Raw genomic sequence first — 23,814 nt, 5'->3', positions numbered from 1 at the left:
TCTGTTAGCTGGGAAGGCAGCTGGCGTCTGCTCCAAAGCTCTGGCCTCAAAATGGCTTTTCCTCTCTAGCAAGCTTGCTCCTCTTCAAAACATCACTCACAGCTGCACTCCATTCCCTCTCTTTGACTCAGCTCATTTATATGGCTCCACTGATCAAGGCCCACCCTGAATGGGCGGGGCCACACCTCCATGGGAACAGCTCATCAGAATCATCTCCCACAGCTGGGTGGGGCACATTCCAAGCAAATCCAACCAGCACCAAAAACTTCTGCCCCACAAAACTACAAAGATAATGGCATTTGGGGGACACAATACATTCAAACCGGCACATTCCACCCCCTGGACCCCAAAATGACACTATCTTTCCAAATACAAAATGCATTCATTCCATCACAATATCACAAAAACTTAAATCATTTTAGTAGCAAAAGTTAAGCACAAAATCCCATCAAAATCAGTTTAGGCATGGTCAGTCCTAAGGCACAATTCCCCTCTAGCTTTGGATCTGTGGAGTTAGAAGAAGTTATATGCTTCCAACATACAAAGGAGGGACATTCATAGGATAAACATTCCCATTCCCATAAGGAGAAACTGAAAGGAAAACAGGGTTAACAGGACCAAAACAGTTCCTAAAACCTGCAGGACAAACTCCATTAGACTTCAAAGTCTGAGAGTCATTTACAGAACAATGTTGCATCCTTGGGGCTTGAGAGAGCAGGAGCCTAACCCTTCCTAAGGGCCTTTTTGGCAGCCCTTTCCTCTCCAAACACTTAGGTGAGTGCTCCAACATATCCACACATTGGGGAGACCACCTTCTTGGCCCCACCCTCCTCGAACATTGGGATTCCCCTTCCATCTACGGGGCACACGCTTAACCCCTTCAGAACAGTGTGGTGGTGGCAAGGCTCTCCCCAATTCCCTGGGAATGTGCTCCAACCTGTTTGGGACCTGAGGTGGCAAAACTCTTCCAGAGCACCGAGGCAGAAAGCCCACCCTCGACCTCCAGGGCAAACTCACCCTTTCCATGCATGTGGGCTGCTCCGCTCTCCCAGCCGAAGACCTCCTGACTCCAGACCTCAACCTCCATGGCTCTGTCTTTGAAGAGATTTTTCCTTTAATTTTTTCCTTGTCTGTCTCCTCTAGTCCAGACCAGCAATGGCTCTGTCTATAAAGATCTCGCAAAAACTCTGTTGGCTTTGCATGAAGCATGCAGGGGTCAAAGCCATCAGACAATAGGACTTTCCACAAATCCTTTCTGGATAATCCCATCTCCAATCTTGGCTTGTACTGAAATGGCAGCTGGGTTCCATGTTTGGTAACATCCTCACATTGGGCTGTAGCTTCTGGGATTCCACCCCCTGGAAGCCTGTAATTTTCCAAGTGATCAGCTTCTGGTTTCTTTGAACCCAAGAGTTCAGTTCTAAGTTTATCTCTTTCTGCTAGCATTTTACTATAAGCTTCAAGGAGAAGCCAGGGTACATCCTCCACACGTAGTCTGGAGATCTCCTCAGCTAAGTATTCCAGGTTGTCGCTTTGAAATTCTTCTTTCCGTCTGACACCAGGACTCAATTTTGCCAAATTCTGTGCCACTTTAAAACGAGGATCACCTTTCTTCCAGTTTACAACAACATATTCATCATTTCTGTTCAAGGCCTCATGAGAAGTATCTTTAGAGTCCATATTTCCACAAACAGTCTCTTTAAAGCAGTTTTGGCCTTTTCTATCAAGCTCCTCACAATTCTTCCAGAATCTTCCCCATATCCATTTGAAAAGCCACTCCAACATGTTTGGTATTTGCAGGCTCAGCAGCAAAAGCACCCCACTTCTCTGGTACCAAAATCTGTCCTAGTTTGCTAATGCTGCAGAATGCAAAACACCAGAGATGGATAGGCTTTTATAAAACGGGGGTTTATTTCACTACACAGTTACAGTCTTAAGGCCACAAAACATCCAAGGTAACACCTCAGCAATTGGGTACCTTCACCAGAGGATGGCCAATGGCGTCCGGAAAACCTCTGTTAGCTAGGAAGGCAGATGGCATCTGCTCCAAACCTCTGGCCTCAAAATGGCTTTCCCCCAGGACATTCCTCTCTAGCAAGCTTGCTCCTCTTCAAAACATCACTCCCAGCTGCACTCAGTTCCCTCTCTTTGAGTCAGCTCATTTATATAGCTCCACTGATCAAGGCCCACCCTGAATGGGCTTGGCCACGCCTCCATGGGAACATCTCATCAGAATCATGTCCCACAGCTGGGTGGGGCACACTCCAAGCAAATCCAACCAGCACCAAAAACTTCTGCCCCACAAAACTACAAAGATAATGGCATTTGGGGGGACATGATACATTCAAACCAGCACAGATGGTATGACTCCTGTTTCAGTTTGCTAATGTTGCTGGAATGCAAAACACCAGAGATGGATTGGTTTTCATAAAAGGGGTTTATTTGGTTACACAATTACAGTCTTAAGGCCATAAAGTGTCCAAGGTAACACATCAGCAATCAAGTACCTTCACTAGAGGATGGCTAATGGTGTCCAGAAAACCTCTGTTAGCTGGGAAGGCACATGGCTGGCATCTGCTCCAGAGTTCTGGTTTCAAAATGGCTTTCTCCCAAGACATTCCTCTCCAGGCTGCAGTTCCTCAAAAATGTCACTCTTAGTTGCACTTGGATGTTTGTCCTCTCTCAGCTTCTCTGGAGCAAAAGTCTGCTTTTGATGGCCATCTTCAAACTGTCTCTCATCTGCAGCTGCTGTGCTTTCTTCAAAGTGTCCCTCTTGGCTGTAGATCCTCTTCAAAACATCACTCACAGCTGCACTGAGTTCCCTCTGCCAGTCAGCTCATTTACATGGCTCCACTGATCAAGGCCCACCTGAATGGGTGGGGCCATGCCTCCATGGAAATATCTCATCAGAGTTATAACTTACAGTTGGGTGGGGCACATTTCCATGCAAACAACTTAATCCAAAAGTTCCAACTTAATCCCCACTAATATGTCTGCCCCATAAGATTGCATCAAGGATATGGCTTTTTCTGGGGGGACATAATACAGTCAAACCAGCACAACTCCCTTGGTGAAACAACTACCCATGTCCTCTCCATGTGGCAGCTTGGCTTCCCAACAGTATTGTGACTGGATTCTCAGAGTCACTGGAAGCTGCTAGTTTCATATGACATATAATTGGAAAATTATATAACACCTCTGTTGCCATATACTCTTGGTGTAGCAGGCACATATTCCAGAATCAAGGCAGGGACAATGTGATGGGAGTAACAAAGAACTTGGGATCTGTATTAGTTAGGGTTCTCAAGGGAAGCAGAGTCAATAAGAGATATCTAAATATAAGATTTTATAAAAGTATCTCATGCAACTGTGGGGATGCATGAGTCCAAATTGTGTACAGCAGGCAGCAAACTGGCAACTCCAATGAATGTGTTTGATGAACTCCTCAGGAAACACTTTGCTGGCTAGCTGAAGAAGTGAAGGTCCTCTGTCTTTCTAACTTAAAAGTCTTCAACTGATTGGATTAAGTCCAGCTGATTGCATTCTCTCATTGTGGAAGACACAACCTTAATTGATGTAGTCAGACACAGCTGCAGCCAATTGACTGATGATTTATTAACCCAGCCTTCTGGTTTATTAACCAGCCACAAATGTCCTTGCAGTAATGATTAAGCCAGAGCTTACTTGACCAGACACCTGTACACCATCACCTGGCCAAATTGACACATGAACCTAACCATCACAGGATCCTTGTTCAAAAGTGCCAAAACTTGAATCTGTATGGTTTTATCCAAGAATCTGCAGGCTTAATAGCTCATAATCTTACCAATTTAAGTTGATAAAATGTGGATTGAAACAGAGAAGAGAAGAGGATGTTGGTCTTTGTGTCTGATCTGTGAGGCGGTCACTGGGTCCCAGTGTCCTTAACTTCAATCAGTGAAGGAGAAAATGTTTCCATTTTTCAGAATATGATAGTCACAACTTTGGCTCACCTGAATGTTCACTCCTTTTCTTCCAGTATCTCAGTCATTGTTTCCAAATTCACAGCACCCCCTACCCACCTACCATTCAAATGTCCTACCATTTCAAGGGCATTGCATTGAAGCAGGATACATTCTCCAATACCCTCTTCTCTCTGTAGCCCTAAGAGATCTAACTCTGAAAGAGAGAAAGATGGTAGATACAGCATCTGGCTCACATACTCTCTAAATTCATACCCTTGTGGTGTCAGTTAAACTTTATTAAGCCTCTGCATGCTAGAGGAAGGGGTATTTAGGACAGCCATCTCTCACCTATGATAAAAACATTTTCTCTGCATTTACAAACATAAATATGTAACCAGGAAGTATGTATAATGGTGTATTTTCTTTTTAATTAGTAAATCATATTAATTATATTGTTTTGCCATTTTCCTTCATCAATATGCTGCATAGGGTTCTGTGTTTTGCATTCCCATGTTTATTTAGTTATTTCCCTATTGATATGCTTTTAAGGTAGTGTGAACTTGCAGCTGTCTTTTGGGAGTTCTGTTTAATTCCAGGGTCACCTTCAATCATGATGTTGACTTTTGCCTGAGTAAGAAATGCAATATAGCTAGCTCATGATTTATAATGATCTGTTTAAGATCCACAAACCTCCATGTTGGGGACTGTAACAGCTTGTCTCCATAGTTTAGTAAAAATATACAGATAACTGGTTTGTATATGGTTTATACAAACTGATTTGGCTGTGTGAACAATGGCATGTAAAAGTCCCCTTAGCAAACTCATGCCTTCACTTCCTGGGACCAAGAAATATGCTCTTACCTTGCACTTACCTTGGTGGATCATGATTTGAAGTTGAAACACATCCTGGACTTCTTGGAGCAGAACCTGGACACTGTGTCTGGATGTCCCTGATCCCTCTGATGTGTGATCTTATCTGTTTTTCCCCTGTACCATTTCTTTGTCTTTGTAAAGCAGACCATAACTTTTCTTTTTGCTTATTTTTAATATTAATGTGATTCAATAATGTAAAAAATCTGTCATTTAAAGGGAGAGTTGTAACCCAACTTGTTTAACCCAAGTTGTTCCTTGGATAACAAGCCTACCCCTCTCTCAAGGTATTAGCTACTGGCTTCCCTTTCACTTTTGGTGGATCTGCTTCTGTGTGTCTTTTCTCATTTAGCCCCAGAATGTTACACAGCACCTGCTCTAAGGCATTCAGTAAATATTTGAAGAGTTAAAATTACTCCTAGGTGCAAAGTCCCTAAGAGAATCTACCAGATCCATGCATCTGATGTACTTGTCTCATCATGTTTTTTCTAGGTACAATAGTGTATGGGAATACTGTATTTTATGCATGATTATTCTATAAACCCACAGCTTCTCTAATTTTTTTTAAAAAGATAAGAGTGCTGTGCAAGAGTTTTCAATTAGTGTGGAGAGATGATACCACATATACCTGACTAGTCTCTACTGCCCAGTCCAAATGTGCTCACAGACCTTTTGTTTTCTCCAAGGCCAACTAACAAAACCCAGTTTGGAGGACCCAAGTCCTCCACACTGCACCTGTGCTCAGCCTCCTGCTGCCATTCTGCATGCTCTTTCCTTCACAATGGACCTCTCCCACTCTTTTGTAATTAGGGAGTAAGTGCATGTGTGTTCATGGTAACTTTGTCCCTGCATTTTCTGGTTCACACTTCACCATAGATCTCACAAGGCTTGGTTTGAAGTGAGACAACCCAGAAGTTCCTCTGCTTCCTCTCTCCAACAATACACTCATGGGAACTCAAGCACTGGAAAAGAAGTTCCAGATATGGACAGAGTGGGGACAGCAGAATGGAGACCATGACTGAAGACCAGGGATTGATTCAATGTTGCCTTCTTCATGAGCTGTCCCATGCAGGGCTCTAACTCAAAGCCTCCTTCTCACCCAGAATAGTCTTTGTGCTAGAACCTTGGGAAGAACTGCTGGCACTTCTGCTCTTGTGGGAGGCTGGAGGGAAAGTGGGACCTTGAGGGGTATCAGTGAACAGAATTGGGGACAGAAGTATGCAGTGGATACAGGCATGAGGTCTGGTGAAATATGGGACTGTATGGTGGGAGTGAAATCTGGTTTCCACCAGGGTACTAGGCTGGGATGATATGGAGGGCATGGGGTGGAGTTCCTATTGCAAAGTGCCCAGGTGGGTCTAGGGGGTGATGAGTGGGGGAAGGTGACATGAACACATGGTAGTTTCTTAAACACTTCCTTTATATCAGTCATGACAGCTCATCAGGTCTCCTGTTAGAACTGCTAGAACTGAAATCCACCCACTCCCCAGAGTAATAAAACATAAAAATAAAAAATAAAAATGCTCTGTCATCCAAAACAAGCTTTAGAAACAAGCCCAGCTGTAGAGAACCTCCATCAACTTAATTTTGGAAAATATAACATTTGTGTTTTGTTCTATTGTGTTCTCCCCACTCCTTTGCATATATTTGGTGTCCAGTAAATTTATTTGATAGCACTCAGAAAAAATTACATGGCTCTGATTATAATGTACTAAGACTGAAAGAGAAGGGAAAACTCGGATGTTTGAAGCATCCATTTCCTTATGAATTCTGCTTCGTGCCTTTGTTGGATGCATGGCATGGTGTTATACCTCACTGGCAAATGGGCAAATATTAGAAGAAACATTCTACCCAAGACCAAATAACTGGGTTATGAATATTGTTCAAAGTTCTACACTGTGTGACATAGTTAAGAATTTTATTTTCAGACAGGATCTGGTGATTTTGAAGAGGATCCTGAACAGCAAATAGGAAAACCCATTTTCCTTTAGGTGTGACACTATGGAAGTGAAGAAAAACTTTCTATTGCCATTTTAAGTTCAGAAAAACAAGGAAGTATGGAAGAATATTTAGAAGAGAACAGGCAAATGGGCATATCTTGGGGATATTGAGAGTTCAGTTCCAGACTATTGCAATAGCATGAGTCACCTGAATTTTTTGGTTTCCCAGTGCATTTAAAAGTTTTACTTACACTATCATGTAGCCCATTAAGTGTGCAATAGCAATATGTTTTCAAAAACAATATATGTACTTTAATTTAAAAATACTTCATTGCTAAGAAATGCTAGCCATCATATGAGGCTTCAGCAGGTCATAATCTTTTTTGCTGATGGAGGTTCTTGTCTCGATGTTGACGGCTGCTGACTGATCAAGATGGTGGTTATGACAATTGAAATGACCTTGGCTGTTTCTTAAAATAAGACAAAAATGAAGTTTGTTACATCGTTTGACTCTTGCTTTCCCCACAAAAAAATTTCTCATATCATTTCATGCTATTTGATAGCATTTCTCCCATTGCAAAACTTCCTTCAAAATCAGTCAATCCTTTGAATCCCTGCAACTACTTTATCCACTATTGATGTAATGTTCTATATCCTTTGTTGTCATTTCAAAAATATTCACAACATCTTCACCAGGAGTAGATTCCACCTCAGAAAAGCTACCTGCTTTGCTCATCCGTAAGCAGTAACTCCTCATCCATTGTTATTTTTTTCATGAGATTGCAGCAATTCAGTCATATCTTCAGCCTACACTTCTAATTTGAGTTCTGTTGCTATTCCCTCAGCATTTGCAGTTACTTCCTACCCTATAGTCTTGAACCCATCAAAGTCATCCATGAATCTTGAAATCAACTTCTTTCAAACTTTTTTATGGTTGATATTCTGACCTCCCATAAATTATGAATATTCTAAGGATATCTGGAATGGTGAATTCTTCAAGAAGGTTTTCAATCGACTCTTCACATATCCATCAGAGGAATCACTATCCATGGCAGCTATAGCTTTATTAAATGTTATTCTTAAATAAGAAGACTTGTAACTCAAAATGACTCAGTGATCCATGGACTGCAGCATGGATATTGCATTACCAGGCATGAAAATAACAATCATCACATTGTACATCTCCATCAGAACTCTTGGGTGACCAGCTGCATTGTCAATGAGCAGTAATATTTTCAAAGAATTTTGTTATACTTAGTCCTTCACTACATTTTAATGTAATTTTACTGAAATATATTCACATACCATATGCTCATCCAAAGTGTACAATTATTCACAGTTTCATCATACAGTTGTGCATTCAACACCACAAGCAACTTGTGAACTTTTTCAACACACCAAAAAATTAAATGAATATAAGAATAAAAGTAAAAGTAAAAGAGAAACTCAAAGCATCCCACACTCCTCTTCCCTGCTCATCTACTTTTTAATTGAAATATACTCACATACCATACAATCATCCAAAGTGTAAAACAATTGTTCACAGTATCATCATATAATTGTGCATTCATCACCACAGTGAATTTTTGAACATTTTCAAGACTCCAAAAAATAAAATTAAGAATAAAAATGAAAGTAAACAACACTCAAAATGCCTCATACACCCCTCCTCCATATTATTCATTTACTTTTTGTCCCTGTTTTTTCTACTCATTTGTCTATACACAGGGTACAAAGAGTGCGAGCCATAAGATTTTCACAATCATGTGGTCACACCCTGTAAGCTATATAGCTATACTTTCACCTTCAAGAATCAAGGATACTGGATTGCAATTAAACAATTTCAGATATTTCCTATGAGCTATTATAATAAACTAAAAAATAAAATGGGATATCTATATAATGCATAAGAGTTACCTCCAGAATGACTTCTTGACTGCATTTGAAATCTCTCAGCCATTGAAATTTTATTTTGTTTAAATTCTCCTCCCCCTTTTGGTTCAAAAGTCATTCTCAGTCACACAGTGCAGAGTCTAGGCTCATTCCCAGGAGTCATGTTCCACATTTCCAGGGAGATATATAACCCTGGGAGTGATGTCCCATGTAGGGGGGAGGACAGTGACGTTACCTGCAAAGATGGCTTAGAGAGAGGGGCCAGATCTGAGCAACAAAAGAGGCCCTCAGGAGTTACTCCTAGGAAAAAATATTAGGATTAGCCTTTCCTTTGTTATATCAAGCTTTGTAATGTCAGGCCTCAAGGTTGAGGGGTCAGCCTACTAAGCTGGTTGTCCCATGCTTGAGAGAATATAAGGAATTCCCCAGCTAGGGAAATTTAGTGTTTCCAAATTTTTCCACAGCCCCTCAAGGGGGCTTTGTAAATCCTTTTTATTCTATGCCCAAATTACTCTGAGTTATATCAGGACTTCATGCTGACCTGTACAAGCAAAAAGGTCTCACTCCCTAGTCAAGGTTCCATGTAATTATGGCATTTGAGTAAACTGAGCATACAAGTTAAATTATGTAGTGTGCTACAGAATATATAGATTTTGCACCATATAGCTATGTCTTCCTTTGGTCCCACACAGAAGTCAAAGTTTTAAAACATGGTTAGTAACATCCTGTACCCTTTAGTTGGATCTACTCTAATCTCAACTGGGTCCATTTCATTTATATCTCCACTCAAAGTCTAGTCTCCTTTTCATCCCATTTAGCAGTTGTTTCATGGGGAATGCCAATACTCACAGCTGTCAAACTGTGTCTCTGAGTTCCAGGTGCCAACAGAAACCCGAAACTCCAGGGATTGACCATATCAAACACAAACAGCTAAGAATCTCAAAAATTTAGAAATAACTGTTATAACTCATGAATAGATGTGACTGCTGTAGGAGCTTACACTCTTCTCCAAAACCCACTCTCCTGTCTTTTCCTATCTGTCTGAAGCACTCTCTTTAGTATTTCCTGTAGAGGATGCCTCCTGTTCATGAATTCTCTGTGTCTGTTTATCTGTAAATATTTTAAACTCTCCCTCATTTTTGAGGGACAGTTTTGCTGGATATATGATTCTTGGTTGGCAGTTTTTCTCTTTCAGTATCTTGAGTATGTCATACCACTGCCTTCTCACCTCCATGATTTGTGCTGAGAGATTCAGACTTAAACTTATTGAGCTTCCCTTTAATGTGTTGGATTGCTTTTCTCTTGCTTCTTTCAGAATTCTATCTTTGTCTTTGATATTTAAAAATCTGATTGGTAAGTGTTTTGCTGTAGGCATATTTGGATCAATTCTGTTTGGGGTATGCTGTGCATCTTGGACCTATAATTTTATGTCTTTCATAAGGGTTGGGAAATTTTCATTATTTCCTCTATTATCCTTTCTGTCATTGTGCTGTTTTGAATGTACTATGTCCCCCCAAATGCCATTATCTTTGATGTAATCTTGTGTGGGCAAATGTATCAGTGTTGATTAGATTGTAATTCTTTGAGTGTTTCTGTGGAGATGTGCCCCATCCAACTGTGGGTGATGACTCTGATTGGATAATTTCCATGGAGGTGTTACCCACCCATTCAGGGTGGGTCTAAATTAAATCACTGGAGCCATATAAATGAGATGACAAACAGAAGAAACTCAGTGCAGCTGTGACATTTTGAAGAGCAACTGAGTGACATTTTGAAGAGGAGCTACAGCCAAGAGGGACACTTTGAAGATTGCACAGAAGCTGAGAGAGTAGATGCAGATGATAGACAGTTTGAAAATGGCAATTGAAATCAGGCTCTTGCTCTGGAGAAGCTAAGAGAGGACAAATACCCCAAGAGCAAGAGTGACATTTTTGAGGAGCTGCAGCCTAGAGAGGAATATCCTGGGAGAAAGCCATTTTGAATCCAGAACTTTGGAGCAGACACCAGCCAGGTGCCTTTCCAGCTAACAGAGGTTTTCCAGACACCACTGGCCATCCTCCAGTGAAGTTACCAGATTGTTGATGACTTACCTTGGACACTTTATGGCCTTAAAAATGTAACTTTGTAACCGAATAAACACCCTTTATAAAAGCCAAGCCGTTTCTGGTGTTTTGCATTCTGGCAGCATTTGCAAACTAGAACAGTCACTTTTCCCTTCTCTTCTTCTTCTGGAACACCTAAAACAAGTATATTCATGTACTTCATGTTGTCTTTCAGTTCCCTGAGACTCTGCTCATATTTTTCTCTTCTTTTCCCTGTATGTTCTTTTGTGTACAGGACTTCAGGTGTCTTGTCCTCCATCTCATTGATCTTTTCTTCTACTTCTCTAAATCTGCTGTTACATGTCTCCATTGTGAGTTTCATCTTTTCTGTTGTTACTTTCATTCCCATTTCTGCCATTTGTTTTTCAACCTTACAGATTCTTCCTTATAATCACCCAGTGTCTTCTTTATATTCTTTATCTCTTTTGCCACATTCTCTCTCACCTCATTGATTCAATTTAAAAGTCTTTTTGAACATCTATACTTAGTTGTTTCAGCTCCTGAATCTGTTGAAATGTTAGTATCTTCCTTTGATTGGGCCATATCTTCCCATTTCCTGATGTGGCTTGTGATTCGCTGCTGTCTTGGCATGTGCTTTTCTTGAATGGTTTATTCTGGGGTTTGTTTTCTCTCTTTTGCATAAGGTTTTCTTGTTGGTTGACTTTGATCTCTATCTTTTCTTTGTTTCTCTCCCCAGCCAGTTGTCTGATTGTCTCTGTCCCTCAGCCTTCTCCCCAAAATCAGGTGCCCACCATGGTCTGCCACAGGGATGGAAGGTATGCACTGGGCACCTCAGACAGTTCATTGTGTGTGGCAACACAAATCTGCTGGCTTCCAGTGGTGCTCTGTTTTCCACCAGCTAGCAAGACCCGGGTTTGATTTGAGTTCCTGCTTTAACAGTTGGGTCTTCCCTATTTTTCAGCCAAAACAGGGCTGGGTTTCCAACTCCTGTGCTCCTGAGAATGGCCTTCCCAGCAGATGGTGCTGCTCCATAACATAATCATCTTCAGAGGGTGGTCTGTCTTGGAGCATTGCCTCTGCTTCCCTTAAGGGTGAAGGAAGGGCTTTCAGATCCAGGGCTGAAAACATGTCTCTCTCCATGTTTCTCAGTCTTCTGGTCCCTCACTGATCTGGGCCTTGAAATATCCTTCCCTGTTCACTGGGTCTTCAAACAGTGAAAGTATTTTTCACTGCTGTGAGATTTTAAAATCTATGTCCCCAGTGGGAAGTGTCCCATCTGTTTCTTCTGTGCCTTTCCCACTCAGAGACCAAGTGAGTGGGAGGGGAGACAAATGGCTGGTCTGGGACAGAAGGTTCCTACCTGATATTTCTTCTTTCTTCAATTTGGCATTTGCAGGGTCTTACTCTTGTCTATGTCCTCCTTCAAACAATTCAGAATTGTCCTTCTTTTGTTGAATCTCTGGAGAGACTTTTTCAGTAGCTGTTTACATCACTGTGTTGATGATGTCAATCTAAAGATTTTTTTTTTTTGTCTGAGCAGTAGGTCTCAAAAGTGAGTTCAAAATATTCAGTAAAATATGTAGTCAACAAATGTGCTGCCATCAAGGCTTTGTTTTTCCATTCATTGGCAGGGCATATTTAGCATAATTCTTAAGGGACCTAGGATTTTTAGAATGTTCAATGAGAATTGGCTTCAACTTAAAGTTGCCACCTTCATTAACCCCTAATAAGAGAGTCATTCTGTCATTTGAAGCTTTGAAGTCAGGCATTGACTTCTCCTCTCTAGTTATGAAAGTTCCTAGATGGCATCTTCTTCCAATAGGATGATATTTCACCTACACAGAAAATATATTGTTTACTGAAGGCACTTATATCAATAATCTTAGCTACTTCTTCTGCATAACTTGTTGCAACTTCTACATCAACAATTGTTGCTACACCTTGCACTTTTATGTCATGTAGACAGCTTTGTTTTTCCTTAAACTTCATGAACCAAGTTATGCTAACTTTAAATATTTCTTCTGAAGCTTCCTCAACTTTTTCAGCTTCATAGAATTGAAAAGTCTTTAAACTTCTGTCTGGATTAAGCTTTGGCTTGCACTGATGTCCTGACTGGTTTAACCTTCTATCCCCACCACTAAAATACTGTTCTTTCTTATTATTCAGAGGTTCACTTGGGTAACAATTTTAAATTCCTTCAAGAACTTTTCCTTTGCATTCACAAATTGGTTAACAATTTGGCACAAGAAACATAGATTTCAACCAAATTCAGCTATCAATATGCCTTCCACCAAGCTTAATCACTCCAGTTTTGCTTTAAAGTGAGAGATGCACACCTCTGCCTCACTTTTGCAATTAGAGTCTTTACATATTGAGAAATATAATTAAACAAGAATGTAGACAACCATCTCTGGAGAAATTGAAAGGAAAATCATTGAATTCATATGTAAGGGTAAGGGGCCCTGAATTGTCAAAATCATTGAGAAAAAGTATAATTAAGTTGGTGTGCTCAATTTTACTGATTTTAAAACTTATTAAAAACTTACAGTAATCAAAATGGCCTTGCATTGTCACAAGGACTACATACAGACCAATGGAATTAAATTTAGTGCTCAGAAAGAAGCCTTTACATTAATGGCAAACTGAATTTTGGCAGGACTGCTAAGCCCAGTGAACGGGAAGCAACTAGTCTCTTCATAGTGCTGGAAAAACTGGATATACCCATGCATACAAATAAACATGGGCCACTGTGTTACACCGTATACAAATATTACTGCAAAATAGATAAAATGCCAACAATGTAAGAACCAAAGTATAAATGCATGGAAGGAAACATAGGAAAACATGTTCAGAATCTTCTCTTATCCATGGATTTTATATATTACATCAAAAGCTTGAGCAACAAAGGAAAAAATGGATAAATTGTTTTCATCAATATTAAAACTTGCATGAATGAAAGAATTTAATTAAGAAAGTAAAAAGACAACCTAGGGAATGGGTGAAAATATTTGGTAATGATATATCTTATAAAGGTTTAATACTGAATATATAAACAACACCTACAACAAAGCAACAAAAAGGTCAACAATCCAATTTTTAAATGGGCAAAGTACTTAAATAAATATTTCTCCAAAGATATACAAATGCCAAGTAAGCCCAAAAGTGATACTTATCTTCATTAGCCATTAGGTAAATGCCAATCAAACTATGATGAAATTTGACTTCACACCCAACTAGAATGGATAATACATTTTTTAAAATGGAAAATAAATGTTGGTGATGATGTGGAAAAATAGGCATTCTCATACATTGTAATCCCACTTCCAGGTGTATACCCAAATTACTGAAAGCACAAATTTGACCAAGTCTGTGTGCATTATGTTCACAGTGACATTGTTCCCAAATGCCAAATGATGTAAGCAACCTAAGTATCTATCAAGTGATGAATGGATAAACCAAATGTTCTCTCTACATAAAATGGAATATTCAGCCAAAAAAGCAATTTAGCTCCCATATTTGCTTTAAACATGGATGGGCCTTGAAGATATACAGTTTGTTGAAATAAGCCATACACAAAAGGAGACTATTGTATGTTCCCATTCATATGAAATATTGTAATACGCAAATTCATATTCAGAAACTATAATACAGGTTACCAGGGACAGGGATGGGGGTGATGAATGGTGTGTTAATGCTTATTTTTTACAGAGTTTCTGTTTGGGGTGATGGAATAATTTTGGTAATTGATGGTGGTCATGGTTGCATAACATTGTGAATGTAATTATCAAATGAATTATATGTTTGAAAGTGGTTAAAAAGGGACATTTTATGCTGTCTAAATTTTACCACAATAAAAATGTATTAAAAAGTACAAAATTTCCAATCAAAACAGTGAACCCTAAGATCAACTATAGAGTATAATTAAAAGTAAAAATTATAATGTTGTTTCATCAATTTAACAAAGTTACCAAAATAACGCAAAATATCATTTAAAGTGAAAATTGTGTGTTGTGGGTTATAAGGGAATTCTGTTGTTTGCTTCTGCATGATTGTTCTGTAAAACTAAAAATGTCCTATGAAAAACAAATGAGAAAACACATTGTACTCTGTGAAATAAGCAAGGCATATGAGCACAAATAATGTATGGTTTTACTTTATCAAATATATATAAATTGCAAATTTATAAAAAGGGACAGTAAATTAGAGTGTACAACAAGAAAACAGAAGAAATGGAAGGGTTGCTTGATGGGTATAGAGTATTTATAAGTTAGTTAATTTTAAAATAAAATTAAATTAAAAATTCATGCATTGATTCTTCATATTGGAAACATAAGCCTGGATTTTATATTAAATTCCCTATAAATTGAATTTAAAATTGAGGGTGGCAGCAGGGCATCCATATAATTGATGTAGATCCCAAACTCTATGAAGAAAATTCACTCTCTAATTCTGTTACATTCATAATAAAAAGTACTTAAAGATTGGGATGACATGGACCAATTTGTCTAATTATGACATGGGGGAATTGAACTCTCAACCTTAAATATCATGCTGTGACCTACAGTCCTTCAAATTGGGAGTTTCAATTAGGCAGGCTCTCCTCTGAACATCATTGTCTGCATAAGGATGCCAATGCCTGACCATGTCTTCCTTCCAGGCCAAAATATGGTGTCTCAACCTTCCTCACTCACCTGGCCAAGATGCAGCAGTAAATCCACAGTCTTCCTTCATACCCCAGGAGAAACACAGCTCAGCCCAGTGAGTTCCATAGGTGATATTAGATATAGCAGAGTATGAAGGAGCATTGTTTTATACCATTAGAGAAAAAAGAGACAGCTAAATGAGTGTGCTCTGAAATGCAATATTTCAGTTCTGAGGCTAATGGGGTTTAATTTTTGACTATGGAAGGGATTTCATTGCAGTCCTTCCTAGTCATTCCCTTATCCACCCTCAGTTTCCAGTATCCATTGAAATATTCTCCAATAGAACAGAAATGGGTGAATCTAGAATGTCCAACATGCACTCCAAAATTATCATGAAAGTGAGGATTATGATGATGACAAAAAGGATGACAGAAAACAAAGTACAATGATGTATTTTTGAGTCTCTCTTAGTGCAAAGTTCTGAGCCTAGTTTTCTAAATTTCATCTGCATAATCATCCCTCCAAAAATTGCAAATTTTATAGCTTTTTCAGATGAAGAAGTGAGGATGTCATTTTTATTTAATTTTTTTACAAGTTCTAGTGAAGAAAGGGGTCACAACAAGTTGAACTTGGCTATTGACACTCCAGACACAGAATAACTGTTCAGTACTCTCCGTTTAATCGAATGCATAATTCAATTTTTGTTGTCTCTAAAGTCAGAGTGCTTGGAGAGAAATCACTAAGTTCCATTCATCTGATTCCCTAGAGCCTACATAGTGCATGGTGGCAACCAAATAAAAAATATGACCTAAATATTGATTACATTTTTAACTTCACAGGGAGAAAGTGCATTTATTATGACTCCTACTAAATGAGTGGCTACCTGTGCCTTCACCCCCTCCAAAGAGATGCAGTAGATCTAGAGACAAGAAGAAATAGTGCTTTAATGTTTTTTGTCATGGCTTTTCTGCAGAACCTATTATTCATTTAATAGGCTCTCCAATATTATATTATTCAAAAATTTGAGAGGGTTTCATGAAAATTAAAGCAATAAGACTAAATGGAGGAGAACAAGGGGAAAGTACATCTTATTTTGTAGTCTGAGACACATTTTAATATTCCATTTTTCCACATTTCAATTTCTGAAGATAGGATAGTCTTCCACATATCTGACATATACTTAAAAAAAGGTAAGCAATATTTTTTGGAATAGTATCCTATTAATAGAACTGTCCCTAAAATTATCATTAAAATCTAATATTAAAATTCTGATTGGATATTTATTAAGTGCCAAAATTTTCAGGATATTAAAGATATGTAACTCATATATTTGTTCTTTAGCCCCCTCCACCATAGAGGATTTTTCTTTGTTCTTCAAACCAGTTTTGATCCCAGAGAGCAAACAGAAGCAAAACTATGAATTTCTCCTCTTTACTGGGAGTGAGTTTATCTATGAAAATGCCAAATGAGCTTTGCTTTTAAGGGCTTTTGACACAATAAATACAGTGCACCATTGGGTTTCCCATGAGTAGTACTACTTTATACAGCATAGTTTGGAATCTGAGAATATAAATAGCTCCTACTCAAGATGGAAGTTTCACATGCACCAATAATATTATGACTATTACTAAAACAATATCAGGTGTATTTTTGATTCTAGAGCTTAACAATTAGAGCAAGTCATTAAGTTTGAATTTCATATTATGAAACAAATATAGGCAATTAATAGTAAACTTGAACATGCATAGATTACTACTCATACAAGAACACTTCATGAATTTACATTATAGAAATTCTCAATTGTGTGGATGGAGAGTGGAAGGAGAATTTTGAAAGGATTTTTAAAATAAGAAATTGACAAATAAAGTGATGCTCATCCCTGAGGTAATAGCATGCTTCAGTTAAACTAGATTTTAACTATATGTATGTAATGCACAGACAGACATTAAACATAATGTTGTAGTAAACAAGAATGTATTAGTGGTCATGTATTTAGTAAAAACTACTGAGGAAAATTTGCAAGAAAACTCTTTGTGAATAGTTATATCAGTGCTAATGTCATAGAAACATTATCAGGTAAATATACCAAGCATATTCATGACAGTGGTTGTCCTAGAGGGACAGATGCAAATTAAAGGGATAATGCAGGGATAGGAAGAAAGTCAGATGTTATTAGCCACAGCTTAAATCTCTATACAATTTCAAGTAAATATTTGAAGTTTTAATATGGTTCTTGGCTAGTCATGATAATAATAATGGGTGAAATTAATGGAGCATTTCTGTGTTCCCGACATTTTTCTAGGGAAATGATTCATTACTCTAGAGGCCTCCTTTGTAGAACTTCTGATACCATTGGTCCTCAACTGTAGCTTTGGGTCTGTATATTTTAACAAAACCATGGGTATTTACAATGATAAACCAGGATAGAGAACACTGCACTGAGTATGCTCTCTATCTCATTTTACTTTCCTTTCAGCAATCCTCTAATGTAATTTCAATTATTCTATATATAAAAGTCAATTGATTAAATGCACTTAATTTTAGTATAGAATCAAGTTTTGTGGTGTTTCTGATGATTTTGAAGCCACAGTGTTGTCTGCCACACAATACATTGCTTCAAATATCAAAAATAATGATGTATACACACACACACACACACACACACACACACACACACATTTATGCACACATACACACTAAGAGTTTATGGAAAGGTTATTACCTACAGTATATGCCTTTGTGTGTAGAGAAGGCTAGGACTCAAAACCTGGTCTGAAAATGGTTTAAAGAAGAAACATAAATGGCAGGATTGCTGTTTTTTTTTTGTGGTTATTGGGTGAGATTGGGTTCAGAGTCCTCAGGCCAGGACTTTGACTTGCTTGGTTTAAATTTCTGTTTAATGCCAAAGGAGAGAGAACTATGGTGTCTTATCACCTTCACCATATGTGGGACAGAAAGAAACAGAAGCAGGGAGACCTAAATATTGTTGGGCATCAATTTTTTTAAAAAAATTGATGGGACCATTTATTACATAGCTCATATTCATATTCATATGAATTCATAAATTATACAATATCAGAATTTATTTCAATACATTTCAATAAAATAAAGAATATTCAACTGTGTTCTTATGTCCTTTAATAGGATCATTTTATTTTTAAAGAAAGATTTCTGTTCTTCCTTTCTGTTTCTTCAATGGAGGAAACAAATATTGAACTATGTTCATGGATTTTCTCAACCCTATCTTCTGCCCCCAGTATCTATATAACATACCCTGTGGCTAGGATATGTTATTTACCTGTCAAGATTTATTTCTTCATTTATAGTCAAATTTAGTTTTACTTGCATCACTTTAGGATTTAGAGAAACAGTTGAAAAGCCAATAAACAAATGAAAAGTGGTTCTACAAAGAATAGGTTTGTAACAAATGAGGATTGTTATCATACCAGGGTGTAGATGTTTCTCAAGTGTGAATACTTTATAAATGAATTACTTGAATTTGAAATTAAGGCACAGTTATGGGTGTCTGTATACAATTTCCTTATAACAATCTGCTTTTCTTTTCCAAATTTGACTCTGTTTTGTGAAATCACAGAATCTAACCAGTGTTTCAGAATTCATCCTCTTAGGGCTCTCGGCTGAACCAGAACTACAACCCCTCCTATTTGGGCTGTTTTTACCCATGTACCTGATCACTGTACTGGGTAACCTACTCATCATGCTGACTGTCATCTCTGATGCCCACCTCCACACCCCCATGTACTTCTTCCTCTTCAACCTGTCCTTGGCTGACATCAATTTCACCTCTACCACAGTCCCAAAGATGCTTATGGATATCCACACTCACTGTGGAGTCATCTCCTATACAGGTTGCCTGATTCAATTGTATTTCTTTTATCTTTTTGGATGTTTGGACAGCCTACTTCTGACAGTGATGGCCTATGACAGGTTTGTGGCAATCTGTCACCCCCTCCACTATACAGTCACCATGAACCCCCAGCAGAGTGGCCTGCTGGTTCTGCTTTCTTTTATCATCAGTCTTTTATACTCCCTGGTGCACTGCTTAATGATGTCACAGCTAAAGTTCTGTTCAGATGTGGAGATTCCCCATTTCTTCTGTGACCCTCCTCAACTACTCAAACTTGCCTGTTCTGACACCTCCACCAATAACATATTAATATGTTTTCATGGTGCCATCTTTGGTGGAATTCCAGTCTCACTGATCATTTTCTCTTATACTCAAATAGTTTCCTCCATTCTGAGAGTCCCAACCCCATGTGGGAGGTATAAAATCTTTACAACCTGTGGCTCTCACCTAACAGTAGTTTGCTTATTTTATGGTACTGGCATGGGAGTGTACCTGAGTTCAGTTTACTCAGATTCAGCCAGAAGGAGTGCAGTGGCCTCAGTGATGTATACACTGGTTGCTCCCATGCTGAACCCCTTTATCTACAGCCTGAGGAACAGGGACATCAAGATGGCCCTGGGGAGGATCTTAAAGAGAACACCCTAATTTCAGTACTGTGCCTTATTTTTAGGTTTGTGTATAAGAAAACACAGAAAACCATTATCTGGAAAGTAAAGTATGCCTCTTTGGTCACAGAATTTTTTATTCCTCTAATGGTTTTATTTTCTCTTTTCATCTCATTTTTCTCCATTGCTCTTTGCCACAATTTTTTGGGCTGCTGTATGATTCCTGTTGCTAGTATATGTTATTTAAATGTCAAGACTTTATTTCTTTATTTCTAGTTACATTTAGTTTAACTTACATCACTTCAGGATTTACAAATAATGTATGCACATGGCAAACTCCCATCAAATATAGGTATCTTCACTGTGATCACCTACTCTAAGGGCATTCCATTCAATTAAATTATTTGAACTTATACTATATTTTAACCTGTTTATCTGACAACCCATTATACTTTAATGTTTATAAAATTAGAGGGAGAACAATCCAAAGCAAAGCCTGAATACCAATTTTCCTCTACTCAAAATCTATTATAGGGAGAGTAGAAATATATACCATATCTACTCTGAAAATGATGAATAAATTATGCATTTTCTTACAAGAAAATTTAAAAAATATTTGCCATCCTTGCACCCAACATTTTCCGTCCTCCTTTCCATGATATATTCTATACAAAAACCTAAGAAATGTTGTGGATCAAAATATATTGTTTGCTTTTATTAACAGTGTCATTCAGAGTGATCTGCTAAACCCAATCTAATATGTGCAAGAATAATTCATATAGTATAACAAATTGCTGTTTCCTAAAGGATATGCATCATAAGAGTGGGAATTGTGAAATCTAAAAACTCATCTTTCTTTTTAATGTATGTTTTGTGTTGAATTCTGTACCCCAGTTTGGACATGTTTTGGGGTTGGTCCACATTCTGTCAGACCTATTGTAAATAAAATCCCTTCAATATATAACTTCAGTTAAGGCATGGCCCTACTGAATCAGGTGGGCATCAGTCCAAGTTATTAGTGTCCTTTATAAGCAAAGTGAAAGCCAGATGGAGATAAAAGCCTGGGGAGCAACCTGAAGCCAGAAGTCAGTGGAACCCAGATGAGAAGGGAGAATACATTGCCATGTGCATTACCCTCTGATGGAAAAGCTGAAGATGAGAGATGTTCCCTGCCATCAAGAAAGCTGGCCCAGAAGGAAGCAAGCCTTCTAATTTTCTGAGTCAATAAATTCCTATTATAAAGCCAGCTCATTATATAGTATCTACTTTAGCATCTAGAAAAATGAAACATGGAATGAACCAAACTGTCTTTGGTTTCCACATGCCATTCTCTACACTAAGCTTTGGCAGAAACTTAAAATGTGATATCCTGTACTCATTATAGCACTAGAATTCCAAAATACCTCCATGTGTAAACTTTCTCCCTTTAATCTATGTGTACATACTTGCATTTGGTCTCTAAAATATTTCTCTCCAACTATTATGTAAATACACTAAATAGCATCTTTTTTCCATATCAATTCTAATTTGTTATACATATTTAAGTTTTCTTCTAACCAGGAATTGACAAATCAGTCTCAGTGTTCCTCTCTGTGGAGATCTACTAACAACTACTAAAGCAACATCAGTAAAAAACACATTTTATTAAGGAGTTTGAATTTTTTGAACATGAAATTCTAAAGAATATAGACTCTGAATAAAGGAAATAAAACTCTTAGTTAAGTAGAAATTACAGTCTCTGGGGATATTTGTTGAATTTGGGCATGGAATGGCTGAAGTGTTGCCTGATGTGGATGGAGTGACTCTGCTGGTTTAGGAATCACGAGGGTGGTTCTCCTGACAGCATGGAAATTGAATCATGTTGAGGTCTACAGTGGAACAAATACAGAGGAAGGTCTTCATGTGCCAGTTCCTTTCCAGGTATTTTTGCCCTGTGAATGTTGGTGATATGGATTGGGGATTGTGTTGTAAAGAAGAGGGTCATCTCCAAGGTCTTGCTTTGTTTTCAAGACTAATGCTCTGATACCTAATGAGGCCTGGGTTGTGGGCAGCATCTACAATTCTCCCAATATCTCTTGCCTCCTGGTGTTCATGCCCTTTTTTAAATCCATTCCCTTCAATGCTTGAGTGTAGCAGGATCAAATGACTCACCTCCAATGATCACAATGTGGTCAAAGACATGGGTCTTCTGAGACTAGTGTTCTAGAAGACTAAAGGAATCTGAATCTCATCCTTCTGGAACTCCATTGCTTTCTTGCTTGCATGCTCAGATGGAAGCCAACTGTCTCTGTTGTGTGTTCCCCCTTGGAGAGACACAGGAAGGAAAGAATGCAGAAAATCCTCTTCTGAATAGCCTAGAAGAAACTGAATCATGATGAGTCATGTGAGTGAGACTGGAAAAAATATTCTTGCTGACAACTTGCTTTCAGACCTTGAGTGCCCTGCAATATTAAACAAAATGTTGATTTACCAATTAGCGTGCAAAATTCAGTTGATTTCTAATAAGTCACATATACCAATATATATAAGCAGCACTGTATAGTCATTCAAATTATTAAAATTAATAAATCTCAATGCATAAAACCCCAAAACATTTCAAAGGCATATAGAAATGAACATTAGTTATTCTTAGAAATAACTAAGAAAATACATAAGAAAATGTAAGTAGAATCACATGGGTAGTAGGAAGTCTTAATTTCTCTCAAATTACTTGAAAATTTCACTGCACTTTCGATATATATGTCATATACTGATTCTCTACATTAGAGTCTGAACTTTATTTCAATATTCCCACTAATTGGAAATCAGATCTGGGGTAAATGACAGCTTCCTCCTGAGAAGAACACAGGCCAAAGCTCCATTGAAGACACTGAGACTTCTCTTTCTACTGTTCCACTAATATTAACAAGACCTCAAAAACTGAGATAACATCTACCAATTTGGCTATCTATCTACTCTGTGATTTAAGCTCTTAGGACATCCAACATTAAAAAATTTGACCTGTATTCTACACTATTAGAGATTGCTGATCCTAGGTAATTGTTCTCCATGGGTGTTCTCTCCACCAAGACTCATTCTCTGCTTCAGGAGGCCCATGCCTGAGTCTGTTTTCCTGCAACATTGAGGTCAGAGCCTCAGCCTTTTCTTTCATCCAGCAGAGTAATGGCATTGCACATGCATCCTCAGTCATGCCCCAGAAAGGTTGAGAGACAGGTAAGTAAATGTCTTGGAGACATTTGATTTAGACATGATTGTTGGAAATATTTTTTCCTCATCATTAGTACAACCATAAGAATTGAGATAGCCATGTGGGGGGCCCCCAAATGCAATCAGCTCAGAGGTCTATGAAGATTATGATCTTGGTTCTAGTGGGGATTTCAGAAGTCCCATTAATAATTTTGATTTCCTCAACCTTTGGTCCTAACTTCAATAAGCACTGTTGCCACCATGGCAGGAAATGCACCCTTTTCAAGTGGACCAGGTCCATCCCAGAATGATCACAAAAGCAGTGATGTGTAGGAGGGGGGTGAATGTGTCCATGATGTCATGACCCATATGGAGGGTTTTCCAGCTCCAGACTCTGAACTAAGTGATCTATGTAACTTGTTTCAATTATTCTGCATAGTTACCACCAATAAAGAGTACACTTTATGTTTATTTTACATAAATATGGAGAAAGTGAATATCCTTTCAACTAATTTTTACAAGGTCCTGGAGTAAAAATGGGCAAAGTCAGGTATGAACATGGAGAGTGAATCTCTAGACACAAGTGACTTCATCAACCCAACCTCCATTTCCCTTCACTGATCACTTCACACATGCTGTTTGGAGGGAAATGACTATCAATCATTTCTGATTCCCCAGAGCATATTCAGTGCTTGAGACAGTGTAGGTAATGAATCAATAAATCTGTTGATTACTGATCACACTTCCATATTCTCAGGAACAAAGGGAACAAATTTGGCTTCTACACCATCTGTTTACAGCC

At 38.3% G+C, this 23,814-nt stretch overlaps 2 protein-coding genes across 2 annotated transcripts in view; one reads left to right on the top strand and one right to left on the bottom strand.

The window, feature by feature from the left end:
* The window catches only part of LOC119525697 (olfactory receptor 7C1-like), a 209,431-nt gene that overhangs the window by 52,487 nt on the left and 133,130 nt on the right, over positions 1 to 23,814 (bottom strand). The window lies entirely within an intron of this gene.
* LOC119525695 (olfactory receptor 18-like) lies at positions 18,934 to 19,866 on the top strand. The gene has a single exon (XM_037824524.1). It carries the CDS (start codon positions 19,036 to 19,038, stop codon positions 19,864 to 19,866), a length of 831 nt encoding a protein of 276 aa, XP_037680452.1. The 5' UTR covers positions 18,934 to 19,035.

Source organism: Choloepus didactylus (assembly GCF_015220235.1).
Source record: "Choloepus didactylus isolate mChoDid1 chromosome 25 unlocalized genomic scaffold, mChoDid1.pri SUPER_25_unloc5, whole genome shotgun sequence".
NCBI lineage: Eukaryota > Metazoa > Chordata > Mammalia > Pilosa > Megalonychidae > Choloepus > Choloepus didactylus.
This window is presented reverse-complemented; position numbering and strand designations above follow the sequence as displayed.

Bases quoted from the DNA above. Each gene is read 5' to 3' on its own strand.
- LOC119525695 (XM_037824524.1), top strand. From the start codon at position 19,036: ATGTACCTGATCACTGTACTGGGTAACCTACTCATCATGCTGACTGTC.